The sequence below is a fragment of the Henckelia pumila genome, chromosome 4 (assembly GCF_033568475.1).
Source record: "Henckelia pumila isolate YLH828 chromosome 4, ASM3356847v2, whole genome shotgun sequence".
Lineage (NCBI taxonomy): Eukaryota > Viridiplantae > Streptophyta > Magnoliopsida > Lamiales > Gesneriaceae > Henckelia > Henckelia pumila.
Genome location: NC_133123.1, coordinates 183,763,031 through 183,783,480, shown reverse-complemented (window position 1 = coordinate 183,783,480; position 20,450 = coordinate 183,763,031). Strand labels below are relative to the sequence as shown.

The 20,450-nt window shown below is 34.2% G+C and overlaps 1 protein-coding gene across 1 annotated transcript; it reads left to right on the top strand.

The window, feature by feature from the left end:
• Positions 1 to 12,776: 12,776 nt before the first annotated feature.
• On the top strand, positions 12,777 to 13,130 carry LOC140862423 (secreted RxLR effector protein 161-like). Its single transcript, XM_073265445.1, has one exon. The coding sequence runs from the start codon at positions 12,777 to 12,779 to the stop codon at positions 13,128 to 13,130; it is 354 nt and encodes a 117-aa protein (XP_073121546.1).
• The last annotated feature ends 7,320 nt before the right edge of the window (positions 13,131 to 20,450 follow it).

The window sequence follows — 20,450 nt, the reverse complement described above, 5'->3', positions numbered from 1 at the left end:
GATACAAAATTTCGTATATTAAAAAATTTGGTTTCTGAATGATGCACCACATTTATAATTTGAACTTTCATCTATTTATCAAGTAATCCATACACCAAAAAAATTAGATTTTAATATTCTAAGTACAAAGGTACGTCATAAAATGAAATCTAAAGTAGTAATGTTACACTTTAGAGAATTGGCTACAAACTAAAATAAATCCCACCACACAGATAGATTATAAAATATTTTAGTACTAAAAATATTTTTCAGCACAAGATAATTTTATTTGCTTTGTGTTTTTTTAGATTATGTTTTGGTATGAAATAACCATTGTGGTTTTAAACAAATGATGAAATTTGAATTGCATTGCTAATATTACAATATTCATATATTTTGGAAGTCATATATTTTCATTTTAGAGCAAAATAATGTAGATTTTCTTCTTGTTTATTTTTAGTTGTCGATTTGAGTTGATCTGTGATCCAGAATATAATTCAATCCGTTTCATTAAACTTTATTTTCCGCTTGTTTATTTTTAATGGTAGATTTTTAGCTGATTTGTGATTCAGATTTTAATGTAAACAGTTTCATTGGAATTTTTAGTTGTTGACTTTATAGTTAATACAAACAGTTTTGCTTGTAATTTTTTAGTTTTAGATTGTAGTTGATATATGATTCATATTTTATGAAAATAGTTTCATTGAAAATTTTTTTATTAGTTTTATAGTTATTGTAAATTGATATGAATGAGCGTGAGGGAATTGATGTGCATTTTTCTTGTTTATTCTTTGCGATTCAGCATGTTAAATTACATGTTTAATTAGGTCGTTATATATATATATATATATATATATTAGAACGATGAACAGATTGGGTAAAAAACGCAGCAAGGCTTCTCTAGATGAAATCCAGGTGATATTTTATTCATTTGGTATTTTGGTTTATTTTAATTCTAATAATAAACTCACGGTAAATGATAATATATCTTTATGTTATTTTTTAGGAAAATATAGCTAATAAGCTATCGAGAGTGGACTCCAACACCCCACCTAATTCATCACAAGATTTGCGTAGTAAAAAGTTGATTGATGATGCCAAAACTAACAAGAAAAAGGGACGAGGTCCATCAAAGTTTAATTTGGTTAGTGGCCAACAAAAACCCAAAGAGCTGGAACGCAATGAGCTCGGACAACCAATTGGATATAATTCAGTCACGTATGCTACTTTTCTAGGATGCATGGTAAAAGAATTTGTGCCTTATACATTAGATCGATGGAAAGACTTAGACGAAGGACTGAAAAATAATATGTGGCATTGTCTTCAGGTAATTCTTATAATTGTTTTTTTAATTTTTATTTTATAACAAATTGTAGAAATGTTTTATGCCTCAATGTGTAGCTGAACTATAAAGTTGAGGAGTGGGAAAAAGGTTTAATCTTTCAAAGGTTAAGTAAGTTGTGGCGTGATAAAAAATCAAAACTCCAAATTCTTATTCGAGAAGTTGATGCTGGTCGAGTGGCTGCTCGAGATCTTAATCTTTTTAAGCCCGAATTTATGGATAAAAACGAGTGGGACTTGTTTGTGAAGAAGACATTATCCTCATCATTTCAAGTAAGTATCAAGTTATGGTTTTGTTTACTGTTCCATACATGTATATAATTGCCACAAATCTATTTTAGAATATAGAATGCATTTTTTTTACCACAGCATGCACTACGTTTTTCTATGGTTTCTAGTGAATGATTATATATATTGGGGTAGTGTAGAGTACCTTAAATTTACACAAAATAATAGGTCGTGCACCAGAGTATAGACAAAAATATTTAAGTCATGTGTGGACTGTGTATGGTTCATTATTTTTTTATTTAGACAATCAATTATATATTGATGTACTGTATTTTTTATTTTCAGGAAAAAAGCACAAAATTTATGAGGGAGAAGCAAGTTTACAACCACGCAATGAACAGGAGAGGTTATGCTCGTTTGACTCAAATTATGGTAAATATATTATTAGAAAAACTCTATGAAAGTTCTTTTTAAAATTTTATTATATAAATAAAGATACATTCTTTTAATTATGCTTATAATGCATATATATATATATATATATATATATATATATATATATATTTCTATGTGTCTCATACTCTAGGAAACAACAAGTCCAGCAGATGCATCAATTACAAGAACAAAGGTGTGGCTGGAAGGTCATACAAAAAAAAATGGGCAACCTATTAGTGATGATGTTACAAATAAAATGATAATAAAATAAATTCTGTCATTTGCTAATACAACCTAAATTTTTTATTTTCTAAAAATATTATCTATTTTTTATTTGCAGAATGAAATTGAACAATGTGCACCTGAATCTCATAACACTAATAACATAGCTAATGATGCAATTAGCATTGTTTTTAGAAAGGAAACTAGAGGCAGAGTGCGTGGAATGGAATTTGGAGTTACACCATCAAAAGTTGGAGCATTTGCGCAACAAAATGGAACAATGAAACAACTTCAAAGCACTATGAATAACCTTGAAAAAAAAATTGAAGAAATGGCGTCCATGTTTTTCCAAAATATGAAGCACCAAAATGAGCAAGAAAAGGTTAGTAATTAAATGAAGTTAGATAAAATAAGTTTGATGTTGTGTTGATGTTCATGGATTTTTGGAATTCAAACAGTGCTACTTACGTGATCTAAAATTCGTGTTTCTTGACTAATAGCCTTTTGGATTTTGAAGATATACTCTGAATGAAATTTGTAGCTTTGTTGTTAGGCTTCAATTTGGTGTTAGAATCAGATTATTTGGTTTAAAATTAAAAGATATATGCGCATTTTTCTAAAACTGCTTAAATATGCATGAAACAGTGTTAATTTCTTTGTCTTTGGCTTGCTGCTTCGGGCAAAAGTTTCCTGTGTTTAGTGGTTGGATTGTCACAAACAGTGTTAATTTCTCTAGCTTTGGCTTGCTCTTTAATTATTTTATTCCTATTGTTCTCAAATCATCCTCTTTGACTGGATTGTTTCCCAATATTGTAGGTTTCTTCTTCTTCTTAGTTTCTTCTTTTGTTTAACTTTTCTGCCTTATTGTTTTCAACATCACTCTTCACCTTGTTTTCATCCTACTTCCTCTTTTTCAGCTTTAGCAGCTCGTAGCTTTTGCTTTAACTTCTTGTTTGGCAGTACCATATTTCTTATGTCATGCCTTCTTCTAGTTTCAATCAAAAAACTTTTGTACATGCTAAGTGAAATAAAATTACAGATGTCTCTTAAAGTGATTGGGAATCAACATGTTTCCAGTAATGTAGAAAATTAAGTTAGCTTTCATTTCTAATTTACAAAACTTGCTTTGGATTAAACATGTCTTACATATGATTTTTACACTATCGAGTGATGAATCTGGAATTTTTTGTGACATTGCTGCTTCCGTTTATGTAGTATACTGATTTTACATTATTTCAGAATGATTCTATTTTCTTTGAAGTGCCACTAGCTAGTTACAAGGAATTGGATGTAAAATGACGTTTATATGATTTTTCGAAGTTAAACTTCACATAAAACTTGTAGTTAATTGTATTTTCTTCGATTATGTTGTGGTTTCTGAAACTTGTATGATTATGTTTTATTTTTATATGCAGGTTTCTAGTGTTGGTAGCAGTCTTGGGAACGATATTGGCAAAAAAAGTAGTAATGTTGATAATTTTAACCAAAATTAATTTGCAACCCAGGTATCTTGAAATTGTATGCTATCTAAATCAATTTTTTTTAATTAAAGTACACATGATTGAACTAATATTTATATCGTTTATATGCAGTCAAATTGGAATAATGTTTGCCATGGAGATATTCCTGAAAATACTAAATGTAAATTGCTTCATTGGTGTGGTGAAGGAGTTGTTGGAGAAGGACGAATAGCATCTACAGATCCAACAGCAAAACTGCATCATCTTCCTCTCGGTGGATCTTGTTGGAAAGTTTAGATTGATAGAGTTCTTGTGGAGCAGGTAGACCTAATTCGATCGAATTCTGAAATGATTTTTCTCGATGATGCAGTAGGAAGCACAATAGCATGGTTTTCTAAATTTATCATTTTGTGTGACTGATATACATCCTATTTATTTTAGAGTTAGATATTTTTTCAGAAAACGATCAAATTACTTGATGTTTTTTTTTACCTTCATTCATTACATTTGGATTAATGAGAACGAACATTTTTAAATTTGTTTTTATGTTATCTTATTATTTAGCTTTAAGTGTGATGATGATGGTTGGATGACGTGTGATAATTTTTTAAATAATTGCACTGTACATTGGTAGCTAAAAAGGCTTTCATACGAAAACTTTATTACAAAATATTTTATGTCACGAAAAATATTATCAGCAACGTACAATACGCACCGAAAAAATTAATATAAACACATTAGCGGCAGTGTGCAATGCACACCGTTATTAATATCTAAGGCGGTGTGCGATGCACGCCGCGGATAGTACCTAACTTTTGATGGAATGCGGTGCACGTCGTTAATAAAGTTAATGGCAGCGTGTATCAAATGCCGAGGATAGTGCTCACTTTCGAAGGCATGCAGGGCACGCCGTTAATAACATTAACGACGGCGTGCGATGCACACCGAGAATAGTTCCTCACTTTCGACGGCGCGCGGTGCACGTTGTTAACAAAGTTAAAGACGGCGTGCATCATAGGCCGTGGATTGTGCATCGCTGTCGATGGCACGCAGTGCACGCCGTTAATAAAGCAAAAGACGGCGTTAATCGCACGCCGCAGATAGTGTCTTACTTTCAACGGCTTGTAACTTTGCAGCGTGCACCACAGTGTGCGATGTGCGCCGCGAATAACAATCAGCGGCGCACATTGCACGCCGCGAAAAGTCCTTTTTCTTGTAGTGTTTGGGTTTTGCATGTGATATGGATGAGAGTTGTTTTGGTTCGATTCAAGAATTATTTTTTTCTCAATCTCTTGATATTTGATTTAATCGATTATGTAGGAGATTTTGGTTATGGTTTTGGTGGTTCAATTAGTTGATTGAGAATACATCAGTATTCTTCCTTTTTTAAAAAAATTTCCAGGACACTTTGTATGTGATATCTCATTGCTTTAAATTTGAATTGTTGAAGCTGTGAATCTAACATATTCTTATTTTCTTACAAATTTCAGTTTTTTATACTAGTCCATGTATCACTCACTATTTATCTCAAAATAAACATCCTTCATTGATTTTCGACTAATTATATATTGGAATTGCATATTTTGTATTCTATACTAGAAGTAATCTCATATAAGTTCATCATGAGGAACATCGTCCTTTTATTGTCCAACCTCTTGTATCATAAGTTTTTATTCTCTGTGTGAACTTCTCTGATTCTCTTTTCTCTGCTCAGATTCCAAGATAACAATCTCCACATGTTTTTTTTCTACTTTAAGTTATTTATTCCTCTTTTTTCACTATCTACTCAGATTCCATGACAAAACAAGCTTAAACTTAATCATCTGTATATTGAATCTTTATAACTAAAGAAGAAGTTCAAGTCCTTACCCACTTCCTCAAACATGCTAACTTTTCATTCTGATTGTCAGAAATAAATTATAACACAATGATTAAATAATAGAAAAGTAAGAAAACAAATGACTTAACAAAATTAATTAAAAATTTATATATACATTCATTTGTATATCTGGCCCCCTTTATAAATCTCTTTATTTTGTGATTTTTATATATATAATTATAACTATCTCAAATCAGGGAATTTATGCTTTCATCCTAATACCAATCATATTGGAACAATAGAATAAATACAAAAACTAATATGAGATCGTCTCACGGGTTCATTTTGTGAGACAGATCTTCAGCCCCACCCAAGCCATGAAAAATATTATTTTTTATGTTAAATAATGATTTTCATTGCATGTACGGAACATTTCGACATGTCTCATATATATAAACTCATTAGACTGTCTCACAGAAAACATACTAAAAAATGACTTAATATAATAATGGATTTTTACTAATGTTCAAATCACAATTACTTAAATGAAGCATACATAATGACAAACGAATTATCCATATGACTCGCTATTCATTCTGTTTCTTGTATGATTTTGAAATAATGGCAATTCTCTCAAATTCAAATACTAATTATACGGGAAAAACAACAAAAATTAAGCACAAAAAACCTGTAATACTGTCTCACGGATTCGTTTCATGAGATGACTCTTTGACCCAACCTACCCCATAAAATATTAATTTTTATATTAGAATTATTTATTTTCATTATATGTATGGAACATGTTGACTTTTTTTGTGGGTATAAATCAATGAGACCATGTCACATACATACTAAAACATAAATTAGATGATGGATTTCACCAATATCTAATATCAAATGATTATCAAATAAATTATCTTAATTAACACAATTATCATATTGTTGTTATAAAACGCAAGTAAACCTATAAAAAAATAACTTTCTATAATGTCAATAGTTAAAGACATATCAGAGATTTTGCAATTGGAAGTGATATATTTATATATAAGAAGATATTTAAAACAGTTGTAAAAAAGTGTAAGTTTGCATATTTATTGAGAAATTAATTAATTGTCACGATAAAAAAAATTAAAGAATAAATTATACTATGTCCTTAATTCAACCAAATGATAAAATATTGTTCTCTCACGATTAAAAAAAAATTAAAGAATAAATTATACTATGTCCTTAATTCAACCAAATGATAAAATATTGATCTCTCCATAATTTTCAATATCAATTTCAAATTTATTTTTCTTCTCTCTAAGTCCAGCCTCGCGGCTGCCACCACGATTTAGGTCATTATTTTATTTTATATATATGTATATTCTACAATTCAACAACCATATGAAAAATCACTTATGAAAAAATTATGTATTCAATTTATATTATAATATTAATGCCTAAATATAATAATTTACCATTAATAATTCGTCATTAGTTAATATCATTTAAGGTGGACAATAAAGTTACAATTGAACTATGAAAAAATAACTTGCTAAGTTAAATAGTTAAGGCATATAGGAGATTTCACAATTGAAAATCAAATATTTATCCTTTTGGCCACTCTAGAAAAGAAACACATTTCGATATAACATTAGAGAAAACAAAGAGCAATTGACACAATGTCTCAATTGTGCTAAAAAAAATACACAAATATGATCAATTATGTCTGAAAAGTCTTAGAATTTGTTTTCTTACCATGTACAAATAAAATAATAATTGTGAATTGTTTCCAATTGACCGACTTTTTCGGTTATGAATAGCAAGTGCACTAGGTCAAGTAATAGTAAATGGACAATGAGTCCAAGTATCGATTCCACAAAGACTGTAGTTAATGCTCAAGATTCAATTATTTTACTTAATTTAGACAAAATAATAAAAAGGTGTTGTGAATTGAATAAAACTAAGAATTAAAATAATAAATAACTATGAAACTACTAACAACTAGAACTGAGATTATAAATTCAATTAAAATAGACAACCAAGGCACGAAGGTATCGAGTTAATTTATGCATCAACATGGCACAGACCGAAATTATGTTTATTCAAATCACGGTGAATTTTCCTATCTTATTCAACAATCTATTTCTATAATTTCTAAACATATTCAAGTTAGACTGATTAATTATTTCTAATTAATTCTAATCAAACTTAAACACATTCAATATTTATGAAAATTCAGTTTTCACCTAAAATCGCATACTGAAACCGATTACTATTTCTAGTCGATTTAACCATATGTTGATTGATATTTTTGAAGTTATCTTTAATCAATCCTCTTTCGATTCGTGATTAATCAACACACATGTGGTTGGATGATCAGACTATTCATAAGAAATATTAAACTAACATCAATCAATAACTGAAAATATCCAAAATATAATCAAATATGTAACCACGTCTCAAACATAAATTAGTTTCAACCTAATTTCATGGTCTTGGTTGAAAAAAAAACTACTCAAAACTCACAAACATAATTCAAGAATATTTTTTAATCAAAAAAAGAAGAAAAAGAAAGAAGAAACTAGAATGAAGCGATCTTCAACGTCTTCAATCTCCAACGCCTTAGTCGCCTCCTTTATTTTTTGCGTGAATTCCCACTTCTACCGTCTTAAGACTCCCTTTTATATTTCTTTTATAGCCCATGAAATAAAGTCCGAAAAGTCAACGATTAAATATTTTGAAAACCAATTTTTTTTCCCTTTTCTGCGATCGCGCTCGAGCGGATTAAAGTTTCCGCTTGAGCGCCAAACTTCTGTTCTCATTATTTAAAATCCTTCGAATCGTGCTCGAGTGGCAGAAAATGCCCGCTCGAGCGCCAAAGTTTTGCTCCTTCAATTTCCACATTTCGCGCTCGAGCGGTAGAAACATCCCGCTCGAGCGCCCAACTTCTGTCCCAGCATGCAGCATTCTTGAAATTTATATCTGGAGTTCTAGCCATAGAATCGAGCCAAAATTTGGACTGCAGTTTCACAACATCTTGTACTACACTTTGAATGGTGAGATCGGATTTGGATCTCTATAACATCTTAACTAATATTTTGGACAATCGATGCTTCGAAAGTCCTTCTTGCGCCTCTTCTTGGTGCTTAGGCTCTTCTTTTCTGCTCCAAAATCATGATTTCTTCATTGTACCTACAAATTGTTGAAGTTTGCTTCTATCATCTCGATTGGAGAAGGGATCAGATCAAAGAACAGTGGTTAGATGAGCTTAGTTTCAGATAAGTTCATGGTCAGATCAACTACTGAGATCGGATCGAAGTAATATGGGCAGATGAGTTCTTCATATGAGATCAGGCAGATCGATTGCTCGAGTACTGGGAGTTGGTCAAAATTCAGATGGATTGTCCGTAAAGCTGGAGTGAAGCTTGAAGGCAGGTCTAAGTAAGAGAGCATATTAGATTGATGTAAGAAGAGCTTATCAGGTTTGGGCCATGATTGATTAAAGAATGGGTCAAGCAACTTAACGACCTAAAATCCCAAGATGAAAGTCGGTGGTTTCTATATATAAGCAGATGGAAGCTGGTATAACAAAATTACGAAATAAAACTGATTCTTCAACCTCCGAACGATTTTGAGAGAGAAGAGAAATCAAGATAGAAAACTGAGACGCCGATTGTGACGGGAAAATTCAAAGATTTGAGTCTTGAATTGAGTTTGTGTCTAGCATTAGAGTTTTCTAGTTGATTTGCAATAAGCTCTGGTTTTAGCTTGGATTTCTTCTTGGTTCGTGATTAATAAAGTGTTGTGTTTCTCTCCCGTGGATGTAGGCATATTCACTGCCGAACCACGTAATTACTTGTGTTGTTTAAATCGCTTTCACGTGAGGGTGTGATTGATCTGTGTGTTGGATTTTTTATCGGATTTTTGGGATTGTGTTCTTGTTGTTATGTATGTTTGTTGGTGAATTCTTCAAATAATATCGAATTTGTTCTTTCGATCCTAACAAGTGGCGCCGTCTGTAGGAATCTAAGAAAAGATGGTGGTATCAATGAAATTTGATATTGAGAAGTTTACCGGCAAGAATGATTTCTCGCTTTGGAGAATCAAGAAACGAGCGATCTTGATGCAACAAGGGTTGGTGTAATCCCTCAAGAAGAAGGAGGAGATGTCTGACGATATCAAGAACGAGGACAAATTTCTCAAGAAAGCATATAGTGCGATAATTCTCTGTTTGGGTGACAGACCACTCAGAGAGGTTGCAAGAGAGGAATCTGCAGCGGCTGTGTGGCTTAAACTTGAGAATTTGTATATGAAAAAATCTCTGGCTAACCATCTGTACATGAAACAGATGTTGTATTCCTTTGTGATAAATGATGATAAGAATCTTGAAGACCAGATAGAGAAATTCACCAAGATATTGGATGACTTAGAGAACATAGAAGTAAAGCTTGAGGATGAAGATCGGGCTTTGATACTTCTAAATGCACTTCCTAAAACCTATGAGAATTTCTGGGATGCATTACTCTATGGAAGAGAAAATATGATAACGTTGGAAGAGGTAATGCCTGCTATCCAATCCAAGGAACTTCAAAGAAAGTCTAACACAAATACTGAATCACATGGAGAGGGTCTTATGGTAAGGGGCAGAAGTGATAAGAGGACATCCAATGGGGAAATATAGGCCAAAATACAGATCAAAGAGTCAAAGAAGATACCAGAACAGAAATTTGGGGAATCTAAAGTGCTTTTCATGTCATAAGTTTGGGCATCTTAAGAGAGATTGTCCAGAAAGAAAAGGGAAACAGCAGGAAAAACCCAAAGATGATGGTACTCTGGCCGTAGCTTCAGTTGGATATGACTCAGCAGAAGTATTGGTGGTTTGTAAAAGTTATGTAAACAACGAATGGATACTGGATTCAGGATGCTCCTTTCAAATGTGTCATATAAGTTCCTGGTTTGAGAAGTTGGAAGAATTTGAACAGGGCATGGTGCTGCTAGGAAACAATCAATCATGCAGGATAAAGGGCACTAGGAATATCAGAATAAATATGCATGATGGGATTGACAGAGTACTAACTAATGTGAGATATGTGCCCGAGTTGAAGAGAAATTTGATATCATTGGGAACACTTGATGCTCAGGGTTACTCGTTTAAATCAGGAGCTGGAAGTCTCTCAGTGTACAAAGGATCTCTGGTTTTAATGAAAGCTATCAAAAGGAACCTCCTATATGTACTAAAATGTGAAACAATCTCAGGAAGTACAGCAAGTATTTAGGAACAGCAGGACAGAACCAAGCTATGGCATCTGAGGCTTGGACATGTAAGTAAGAAGGGATTACATGAGCTGTATAAACAGGGTCTGTTGGGTGGAGACAAGATCTAATCATTGGAGTTGTGTGATAGTTGTGCTCATGGAAAATCTAAAAGAGTATCATTTGGTCAAGGAAGTCACACAACTGAGCAACCATTGGCCTATATTCATTCAAATCTATGGAGTTCTTCTCGGACAGAAACTCATGGTGGAGGCAGGTACTTCATGTCTTTTATAGATGATTACTCAAGGATAGTATGGATATTCATCTTAAAGACTAAGGATGAAGCTTATGACAAATTCAGAGAATGGCTGCTGGCAATTGAGAACAAGAGTGATCGAAGAGTTAAACACCTGCGAACAGATAATAGGCTGGAATACTTATCAGATAAGTTCATTAAGCTATGTAAGGAGAAAGGCATTACCAGATACATAACAGTGGCAGGAACACCACACCAGAATGTCCTAGTAGAGAGGATGAACAAAACTCTTCTGGAAAGGGTCAGATGTATGTTGATTAATGCTTCTCTTCCTAAGTACTTCTGGGGAGAAGCACTATCTACTGCTTGCTATTTGGTCAATAAGTGCCCATCCAGTGCAATTGGCTTCAAGACTTCAATGGAAAAGTGGAGTGGAACACCTACAGACTACTCAAACTTGAGGGTATTTGGATGTCTTGCATATGCTCATCTGAAACAGGACAAGTTGGAAGCAAGGGCAGTGAGATGCATATTCATTGGGTATTCGAAAAGTGTGAAAGGATATAAAGTTTGGAACCTGGAGTCAAGAGGTCCAAAGTGTTTCAATACCAGAGATGTAAAGTTTGATTAGACCAAACTGGGATATAAAATGAATATGGATGGAAAGGACAATGAGATCAGTGAGAACCTCAAATTACCGTTTAAGGTGGAGTCTTTCTTGACAGATAAGGGTTCAGAAGAGGTGCAAGATGATAATGTGATAACAAGTGATCCAAAAGAGGATTTGAGTAATTATAATCTTCCAAGAGATAGAACCAGAAGGGAGCTCAAAGCTCCAAAGAGGTTTGGAGAAGTTGATCTGGCTTGGTATGCACTTACAGTAACTGAGGAGGTGGAGTACTCAGAGCCAAATTCATATGCTGAAGTTATGGAAAGTAAACACAAAGAGAAGTGGATTGAAGCTATGAATGAAGAGATGAAATCACTGGAGAAGAATCAAACTTGGACATTAGTGGACAGACCGAAGCATCTGAAGAATTTGGGATGCAAGTGGGTCTATAAATAGAAAAAAAAAACTCCTGATATAGAACAGATCAAGTATAAAGCCAGAGTGGTTGCAAAAGGTTTTGGTCAAGTAGAAGGGATAGATTTTAATAAAGTCTATTCTCTAGTGGTCAAACATTGTTCCATCCGAATTATGTTAGCATTGATGAATCAGCTCGATTTGGAGCTTGAACAGCTGGATGTGAAAACGGCTTTCCTACACGGTGACCTTGAAGAAACCATCTATATGAAACAACCTAAGGGCTTCATACATAAAAAAACACAGAATAAGGTCTGCTTACTAAGAAAATCCTTGTATGGGATTAAGCAGAGTCCGAGGAAATGGAACAAGATGTTTGATGAGTTCATGATTGGTATTGGTTTTGTGAGAAGTCAATATGACAGATGTGTCTATCTGAAGAAGGATGGAGAGCAGGTTATCTTATACCTATTGATTTACGTTGATGATATTCTGATAGCAAGTAAAAGTAAGGCAGATATATTATCCTTGAAACAACAGCTCAACTCAGAGTTTGAGATGAAAGATTTAGGAGAAGCAAGGAGAATTTTTGGCATGGACATAATGAGAAACAGGAAAAGGCAGGAGATCCATCTGAGTCAGAAGAACTATTTGAGGAAGGTAGTTCTGAAGTTTAACATGAATCAAGCGAAGCCTGTTCTAACCCCTCTGGGACAGCATTTGAAGCTATCATCTAGTCAGTCACCTTAAAGTGAGGAGGACAAGATGAAAATGGCTTGTATTCCATATGTTAGTGGGGTTGGGAGTCTCATATATGGAATGGTATGTAGTGGGCCTGATTTGGAACATGCAATCAGTGTTGTGTCAAGGTTTACGGCTAATCGAGGTACATATCATTGGGAAGATCTTAAATGGATTCTCAGATATCTTATAAATACTAGTGGGCTTGGGCTGAAGTTTGAGAAACAGCAAGATGGAATTGATCTAGTGATTGGATATGTGGATTCGGATTTTGCTGGGAATTTAGACACGAGGAAGTCATTGACTGGATATGTGTCCACCTTACTTGGAAGTCTAATCTACAGTCGATGGTTGCCCTTTCTATCATTGAAGCAGAATTCATAGTTGTTACCGAGGCAATAAAATAAGGATTGTGGCTAAAAGGGATGATAACAGAGCTTGGTGTGAAGCAAGATCAAGTTGTAGTACACTGTGACAACCAAAGTGCGATACACTTGACAAAATACCAAGTTTATCATGAACGTTCGAAACACATAGATGTAAAGATGTATTTCGTCAGAGATGTCATTGAAAAAGGAGATGTGATCCTTGAGAAGATAACATCTGAAGAAAATCCTTCATATATTATGACAAAGTCACTGCCGTATTCTATGTTCAAGAAGTATTTGGACTTAGTTAATGCGGTGATTGGAAAGCCAAAGATGGCTAGATTGGAGAGCAGCATTCAACCTGAAAGAATCAAGGTGGAGATTGTTGAAGTGTGATCTATTAGCTCGACTGAAGAAGGGATCGGATCAAAGAGCAGTGGTCAGATGAGCTTAGTGTCAGATAAGTTCATGATCAGATCAACTATTGAGATCGGATCGAAGTAATATAGGCAGATGAGTTCTTCAGATGAGACAAGGCAGATCGATTGCTCGAGTATTGGGACTGGGTCAGAAGTCAGATGGATTGTCCATAAAGCTGGAGTGAAGCTTGAAGGAAGATCAAAGTAAAAGAGCATATCAGATTGATGTAAGAAGAGTTTACCGTTTTTGGGGCCATGATTGATTAAAGAATGGGCCAAGCAACTTACCGACCTAAAATCCCAAAATGAAAGTCGGTGGTTTCTCTATATAAGAATATGGAAGCTGGTATAACAAGATTACAACTGATTCTTCAACCTCCGAACGCTTTTGAGAGAGAAGAGAAATCAAGAGAGAAAACTAAGGCGCCGATTGTGACGGGCAAATTCAAGGATTTGAGTGTTGAATTGAGTCTGTGCCTAGCGTTAGATTTTTCTGGTTGATTTGTAATAAGCTCTGGTTTGAGCTTGGATTTCTTCTTGGTTCGTGATTAATAAAGTGTTGTGTTTCTCTTCCATGGACGTAGCCATATTCACTGCCGAACCACGTAAATACATGTATTGTTTAAATCGCTTTCGCGTGAGTTGGTGATTGATCTGTGTGTTGGGTTTTTTATCGGATTTCTGGGATTGTGTTCTTGTTGCTGTGTGTTTGTTGGTGAATTCTCTGGAGAATATTGAATTTTTTCTTTCGATTCTAACACAAATAAACCAGGGGAGGTGAAGTGCAGAACAATATGCCTGAATGAAAATAAAGTAAACTTAAATGACACTAACACGACAAAAATACATGCAAAATGGACTCAAAAAATAACACGAAATAATGCATGAAACACACTTATCGATTCCCCCATAATTAACTCTTGCTCACCCTCGAGCAAGATAAATGACAAAAAAACAAAAACACAATGACACAAAATGAAATTAGGATAATTCCATGGGATATTAATCGCCTAAGTGAAGTCTATATACATTCCAAGTTCAAAAATACCCTCAACTCTTCACAATACACCTTCGATTTAGCGTGAACGTGTGTGTGTGTGATGTTATTTCAATTACATGTAACTCAAATAGAATCCGATTACACGACTTCTCAGTGACCTAATAACACATCAGTGCAAGTATCCCTCTCATGCTTCCATTCCTTTCAGATACCTCTAACAATCACACCTCTCTCAAGATTGTATTTTTAACTCACCGCCGGATTTTGCACCCGGCTTACATTAGCCCCATAAATTACCTGCAAACTTAGCTACAACTTTGATAGGATTTGGATTTCAATCCCCTCGTCTATAGCATGGATGGAGCATCAACCCCATTTCGTCCGCATACTTAGCAGCTTGGACTAGGTGATTAGGATTTCAATCCCTTGTCCATGACCCAGATGGAGTTGTTTTTTTTTCCTTTCAAAAATATAGATTTTTTTTATTTTTTTTCAAAATTTGTTTTTAAAACAAATGGTGTGCATAAGAAATCATAAGTGCAATATTAGAGTATCACCAAAATTCACAAGACACAATTGAGATCACTAAAACCTAGTGACGTGCAATGGTCAAGCAGTCAAAAATTTCATCAATTTTCCGCTACTTTTTTCTGGTTTAACAGTAGTGCGTAAAAATATTCACGGTTCAATCTAAGGTTTCTCATGTCAAGTCAAAGGCAAGCATTTTCAACAAAATTCAATTTATTACTCCACAATCATCATCGGTTCCCATTCATTATCCTAACTCGACACAAACAAAATAAAATGATAGAACTTAAACCCCAAGATGCAAACCAATTCACAAACATACGAACATGCCAAACAAAATGCAATGAACTATAAACTAACTTCCTCCCATACTTATTTAAAGCATTGCCCCTAATGCTTCAAACTCTATTACAAAAAACAACATTGCACATGAAAATTAAACTAGATGCACTAAAGAAAATGGAAAAATGACACTCCCTTGGTCTAGACGTCTTCTTCATCCTCCTTTGGTTGTGGAACACCAACATCAACTTCTTTTAGTGGGGCAACCTACTGAACATGGAAAGAGACGGGTAAGGCAGTGGAGTAGAAAAAGATAATAACAATAAAAATAACAATAAAAAAGTAATTAAAAGAAAACACTGAGTTGCCTTCCAGTCAGCGTGAAATTTATAGTCTATAGCCCGACTATGCTCCCTTGTTAAACTAAGGTGGATCATCCACTTTTGTGGAATTATGCCCTTCAATGCTTCCTTTTCTTCCAAATCCTTCAGTGGACACATCATGAATGACATTGACCTGCATATACTGAATCACACCTTCATCAACAACATTAACTGCAAAGAAAGGTTCACAATGGGGTTATCTTTGAGTGGCTGAAGCATATTAAATTTAACCTGCTCATCATTCAATCTTAAAATCAACCCGCCTTTTTATACATCAATTAATGTCCTACTAGTAGCAATAAAAGAACGTCATAAAACCAATGAAACCTCGCAATCCTCATCCATGTCAAGTATGACAAAATCAACTAAAAAATAAGATTGACCACTTTGACTAAAATATTTTCCACTACCCTTCTAGGGTATTTAATTGATCTGTCTGCAAATTTAAGAGAAATTGAGGCGGGTTCAATGACTCCTATTCCTAACTTCTTAGCAAGTGCGTAAGGCATTAAATTGATACTTGCCCCTAAATCACACAACACCTTAGCAAATGAAAAATGACCTATTTACAAGGTATAGAGAAACTCCCTGGATCTTTAAATTTTGGTGGGAGCTTATTTTGAAGCACCGCAGAGCATTCTTAATTCAAGGTCACCTGCGCTAATTCATTCAACTTCTTTTTGTTTTTCAAAATATTCTTCAAAAATCTAACTTCTTAGCTCTTTGCGGAAAAGGAATAGTATAAATATCAACATCAACATTAACATCAGCAATTGAAGACTTAACTTTCTTACCTGTAGGCGAGGAATTTGCAGAGATGCGATTTTTCTCCTTTTTCTCGTCTCCTCCGGCCCTCTTCTCAGGTTCCTCCTTTTGTGATCTTGTCACGACCATGATAGCATTGACATCTTTAGGATTCTTCTCAGTGTTGCTCAGTAATGATCCAGGAGGACGAGTCGAGAGTTGGGTCGAAAATTGGGCCATCTGAGTTTCCAACTTTTGCAACATAGCTTCTTGATTTTGCAGCCTTGTTTCGGTCCCAGCTACATATTTAATCATGATTTCTTCAAAACTCAACTTCTTCTCTTCTTGCTTGGGTTGATTTTTTCAGCCTGGATGATAAGAATTACTGCATGGATTGTATGGCTGCCTTCCTTGGTTCCCCATAAAATTGACAGATTTGCCATCAAAATTTGGTTGTCCTTCAATACCTATCCCTTGGAATTGATTTATATGAGTCGACTGCATCTGTGACATCTGATGAGACAAAGCTTCAATTTTTGCAGTTAAAGCTGTTAACGCATCAATCTCATGAACTCCAGCTTTCTTCTCCTTTTTTAGATCCGGCCACCCAATGTTACTCTTAGCCATGATACCGATTATCTCCCATGCATATGCTGGAGTTTTTCTGAATAAGCTTCCATTTGTAGCGGCGTCAAAAATAGATTGCACTGATGGGTCAACTCCATTGTAGAACATCTGAGTCTGCAGGCTCTGTGTGAGATTATGCTGAGGACACATCCTCAACATCTTCTTAAATCTGGTCCAAGCTGAATTCAACGACTTTTTGTCTTTCTGCTTGAATGATATGATCTCAAAAAACAGTTGTGCCATATTATTTGGAGGGAAATACGTGTTCAAAAAATCTTGAACAAGTTCCGTACATGTCGTGATAGATCCAGCATGAAGCTCTGTAAGCCACTCCATCGCGTCCCCCTGTAAAGAGAATGGAATAACCGCAGTCTCACTGCATCAGCTATCAATTTAATTTAAAAGTATCACAGATATGAAGAAATTGCTCCAGATGATCGTAAGGGCCTTCCATAGGAGCACCTCCAAACCGAGCTTGAAGTTGGATCATCTGAATAATATCAGGCTTCAGCTCAAAGTTATTCGTCTCAACAGCAGGGCGAACGATACTAGATCCATATCCTTCGACAGGGGGTCGAATCAGATCCAGCACTGTGCGATTTTCATTTGCCATCTCTGGTTCAGATTTCCTATCACTTTCACACTCTTCTTCCGAATCTGATTCAAGCACCAAATTTTTCTTTTCCTAGCTTTCCGTATGCTACTGAGTGTGCGCTCAATTTCCAAATCAATCGGTACGAGATCTTTGAAAAGTTGAGTGCGGTGCATACAAGAATAGATAGTGCCTGAAATCAAAATAAGAAGACAAATTCAGATTTCAGAATTAAAATTAACAAGAAATAAAAATCTAGTCTCAATCAAATAAGCTATCCTAATATTAACTAAACAGTCCCCGGCAACGGCGCCAAAAATTTGACCGAATTTTTTGGTTATGACTAAAAAGTGCACTAGGCCAAGTAATAGTAAATGGACAACGAGTCCAAGTATCGATCCCAAAGAGACTGTAGTTAATGCTCAAGATTCAATTATTTTACTTAATCTAGACAAAATAATAAAAAGACGTTGTGAATTGAATAAAACTAAGAATTAAAATAATAAATAACTATGAAACTACTAACAACTAGAGCTGATATTATAAATTCAATTAAAATAGACAACCAAGATACACGAAGGTATTGAGCTAATTTATGCATCGGCATGGCACAGATCGAAAATCATGTTTATTCCAATCACAGTGAATTTTCCTATCTTATTCAACAATCTATTTTTAGAATTGCTAAACCTATTCAAGTTGGACGGATTAATTATTTTAATTAATTCTAATCAAACTTAAACGCATTCAATATTTATGAAAATTCAGTTTTCACATAATACCACATACTGAAACTGATTACTATTTTTAGTCAGTTTAACCATATGTTCATTGCTATTTTTGAAGTTATCTTTAATCAATCCTCTTTTGATTCGTGATTAATCAACACACATATGACTAGGTGATCAGGCTATTCACAAAAAATATTAAACTAATATCAATCAATAACTGAAAATATCCAAAATATAATCAAACATATAAGCACGCTCAAACATAAATTAGTTTCGACTTAATCTCGTGGTCTTGGTTGAAAAAAAAACTACTCAAAACTCACAAAAATTATTCAAGAATATGTTTTAATCATAAAAAGAAGAATAAAGAAGAAACTAGGATGAAGCGATCTTCAACGTCTTCAATCTTCAACGCCCTAGTCGCCTCCTTGAATTTTTGCGTGAAGTCCCCCTTCTGCCATTTTAAGACTCTCTTTTATATGTCTTTTAAAGCCCATGAAATAAATCTCAGCAAGTCAAGGATTTAATATTTCAAAAACCGTTTTTCTTTCCTTTTCTACGATCGCGCTCGAGCGGATTAAAGTTCCCGCTCGAGCGCCAAACTTCTGTTCTCATTCTTTAAAATCCATTGAATCGCGCTCGACCAGCAGAAAGTGCCCCTCGAGCGCCAAAGTTCTGTTTTTGCTCCTTGAATTTCCACCTTTCGCGCTCGAGCGGTAGAAACATCCCGCTCGAGCGCCCAACTTCTGTTCCAGCGCGCAGCATTCTTGAAAAATTCATATCCGGAATTCTAGCCGTCGGATCGAGCCGAAATTTGGACAGCAGCTTCACAAAGATTTTGTACTACATTTTGAATGGTGAAGATCAAATTTGAATCTTTCTATCATAACTATTTTTTGGACAATCACTGCTTCCTAAGTCCTTCTTGCACCTTTTCTTGGTGCTTAGGCTCTTCTTTTGTGCTCCAAAATCATGATTTCTTCATTATACTTACAAATAACCTAGGGGAGGTGAGGTTCAGAACAATATGCATGAATGAAAATAAAAGTAAACTTAAATGACACTAACACGACAAGAATACATGCAAAATTGACTCAAAAACTAACACGAAATAATGCATGGAACACACTTATCGCCAATATATTTATTCTTATGAAGAATAATTTTTTCTCGTTGAAAAAAAATGTAATTGTTTGATAACATTAGCATTTATAAGGCATCCTTATGTTACAAAATCATGAAGCAGCAACATAATTAATCATTACGGAAATTTTAAAGGTTTATACGTACATTTTTTCTTCATTTTGTTTCCTTAAAATTAAATTTGGGTCATTCTTAATGCTACCATTTTTTTAACATGATATTAGTCTAAAGCTACTACTACTCTCAAATTAACTCCCAACTCGTTTATTATTAACTATCATAAATGTGGACCTTACAATGTTATTTTCCTTTTAACATGTCATTTTTCTTTCAACTAGTTTGTTTGTCTTAACCTCGTTCTTCAAAATTCAATGCATGTAAAACTATATGTATTAAGAACCAAGAAATTATATAATTCACAAAAATCTTTTATTACTTTCTTCAAAAAACAAAAAAGTAAACCACAGAATTTCAGAAAATCAATTACCACCAATAATAACCAAAACAAATAAATAATAACCGTAAAATGATCAATAAGAAAAAAAGTAGATAACTCAAAATTCGAGAATCATTTATCTAGTACAGTAGTAAAATAAAACAATTAAAATAAATGAGAACAACTAAAAGCAAATATTACCAAGAACATCTACAAAACTGCATGTAAATTCTCCATGTCAACTAATGACTCTTATTAGTGAGATTTGGTTCTCATTAACGCTTCTACAAAACTGAATGGAGCGTTGAAGCAATCAGTTTGATACTTGGACAGTGGATGTTCAGGGCACATGATTGGAGAAACCAAACTGATATCCCACTGATTCAATGCTCAGGACCAAAAATAAATTTTTCTGACAACTCATTAGGTAGACCCATGAGTAAGGGTAAGA

Coding starts and splice junctions, on each gene's coding strand:
- LOC140862423 (XM_073265445.1), top strand. CDS start 12,777: ATGGCTTGTATTCCATATGTTAGTGGGGTTGGGAGTCTCATATATGGA.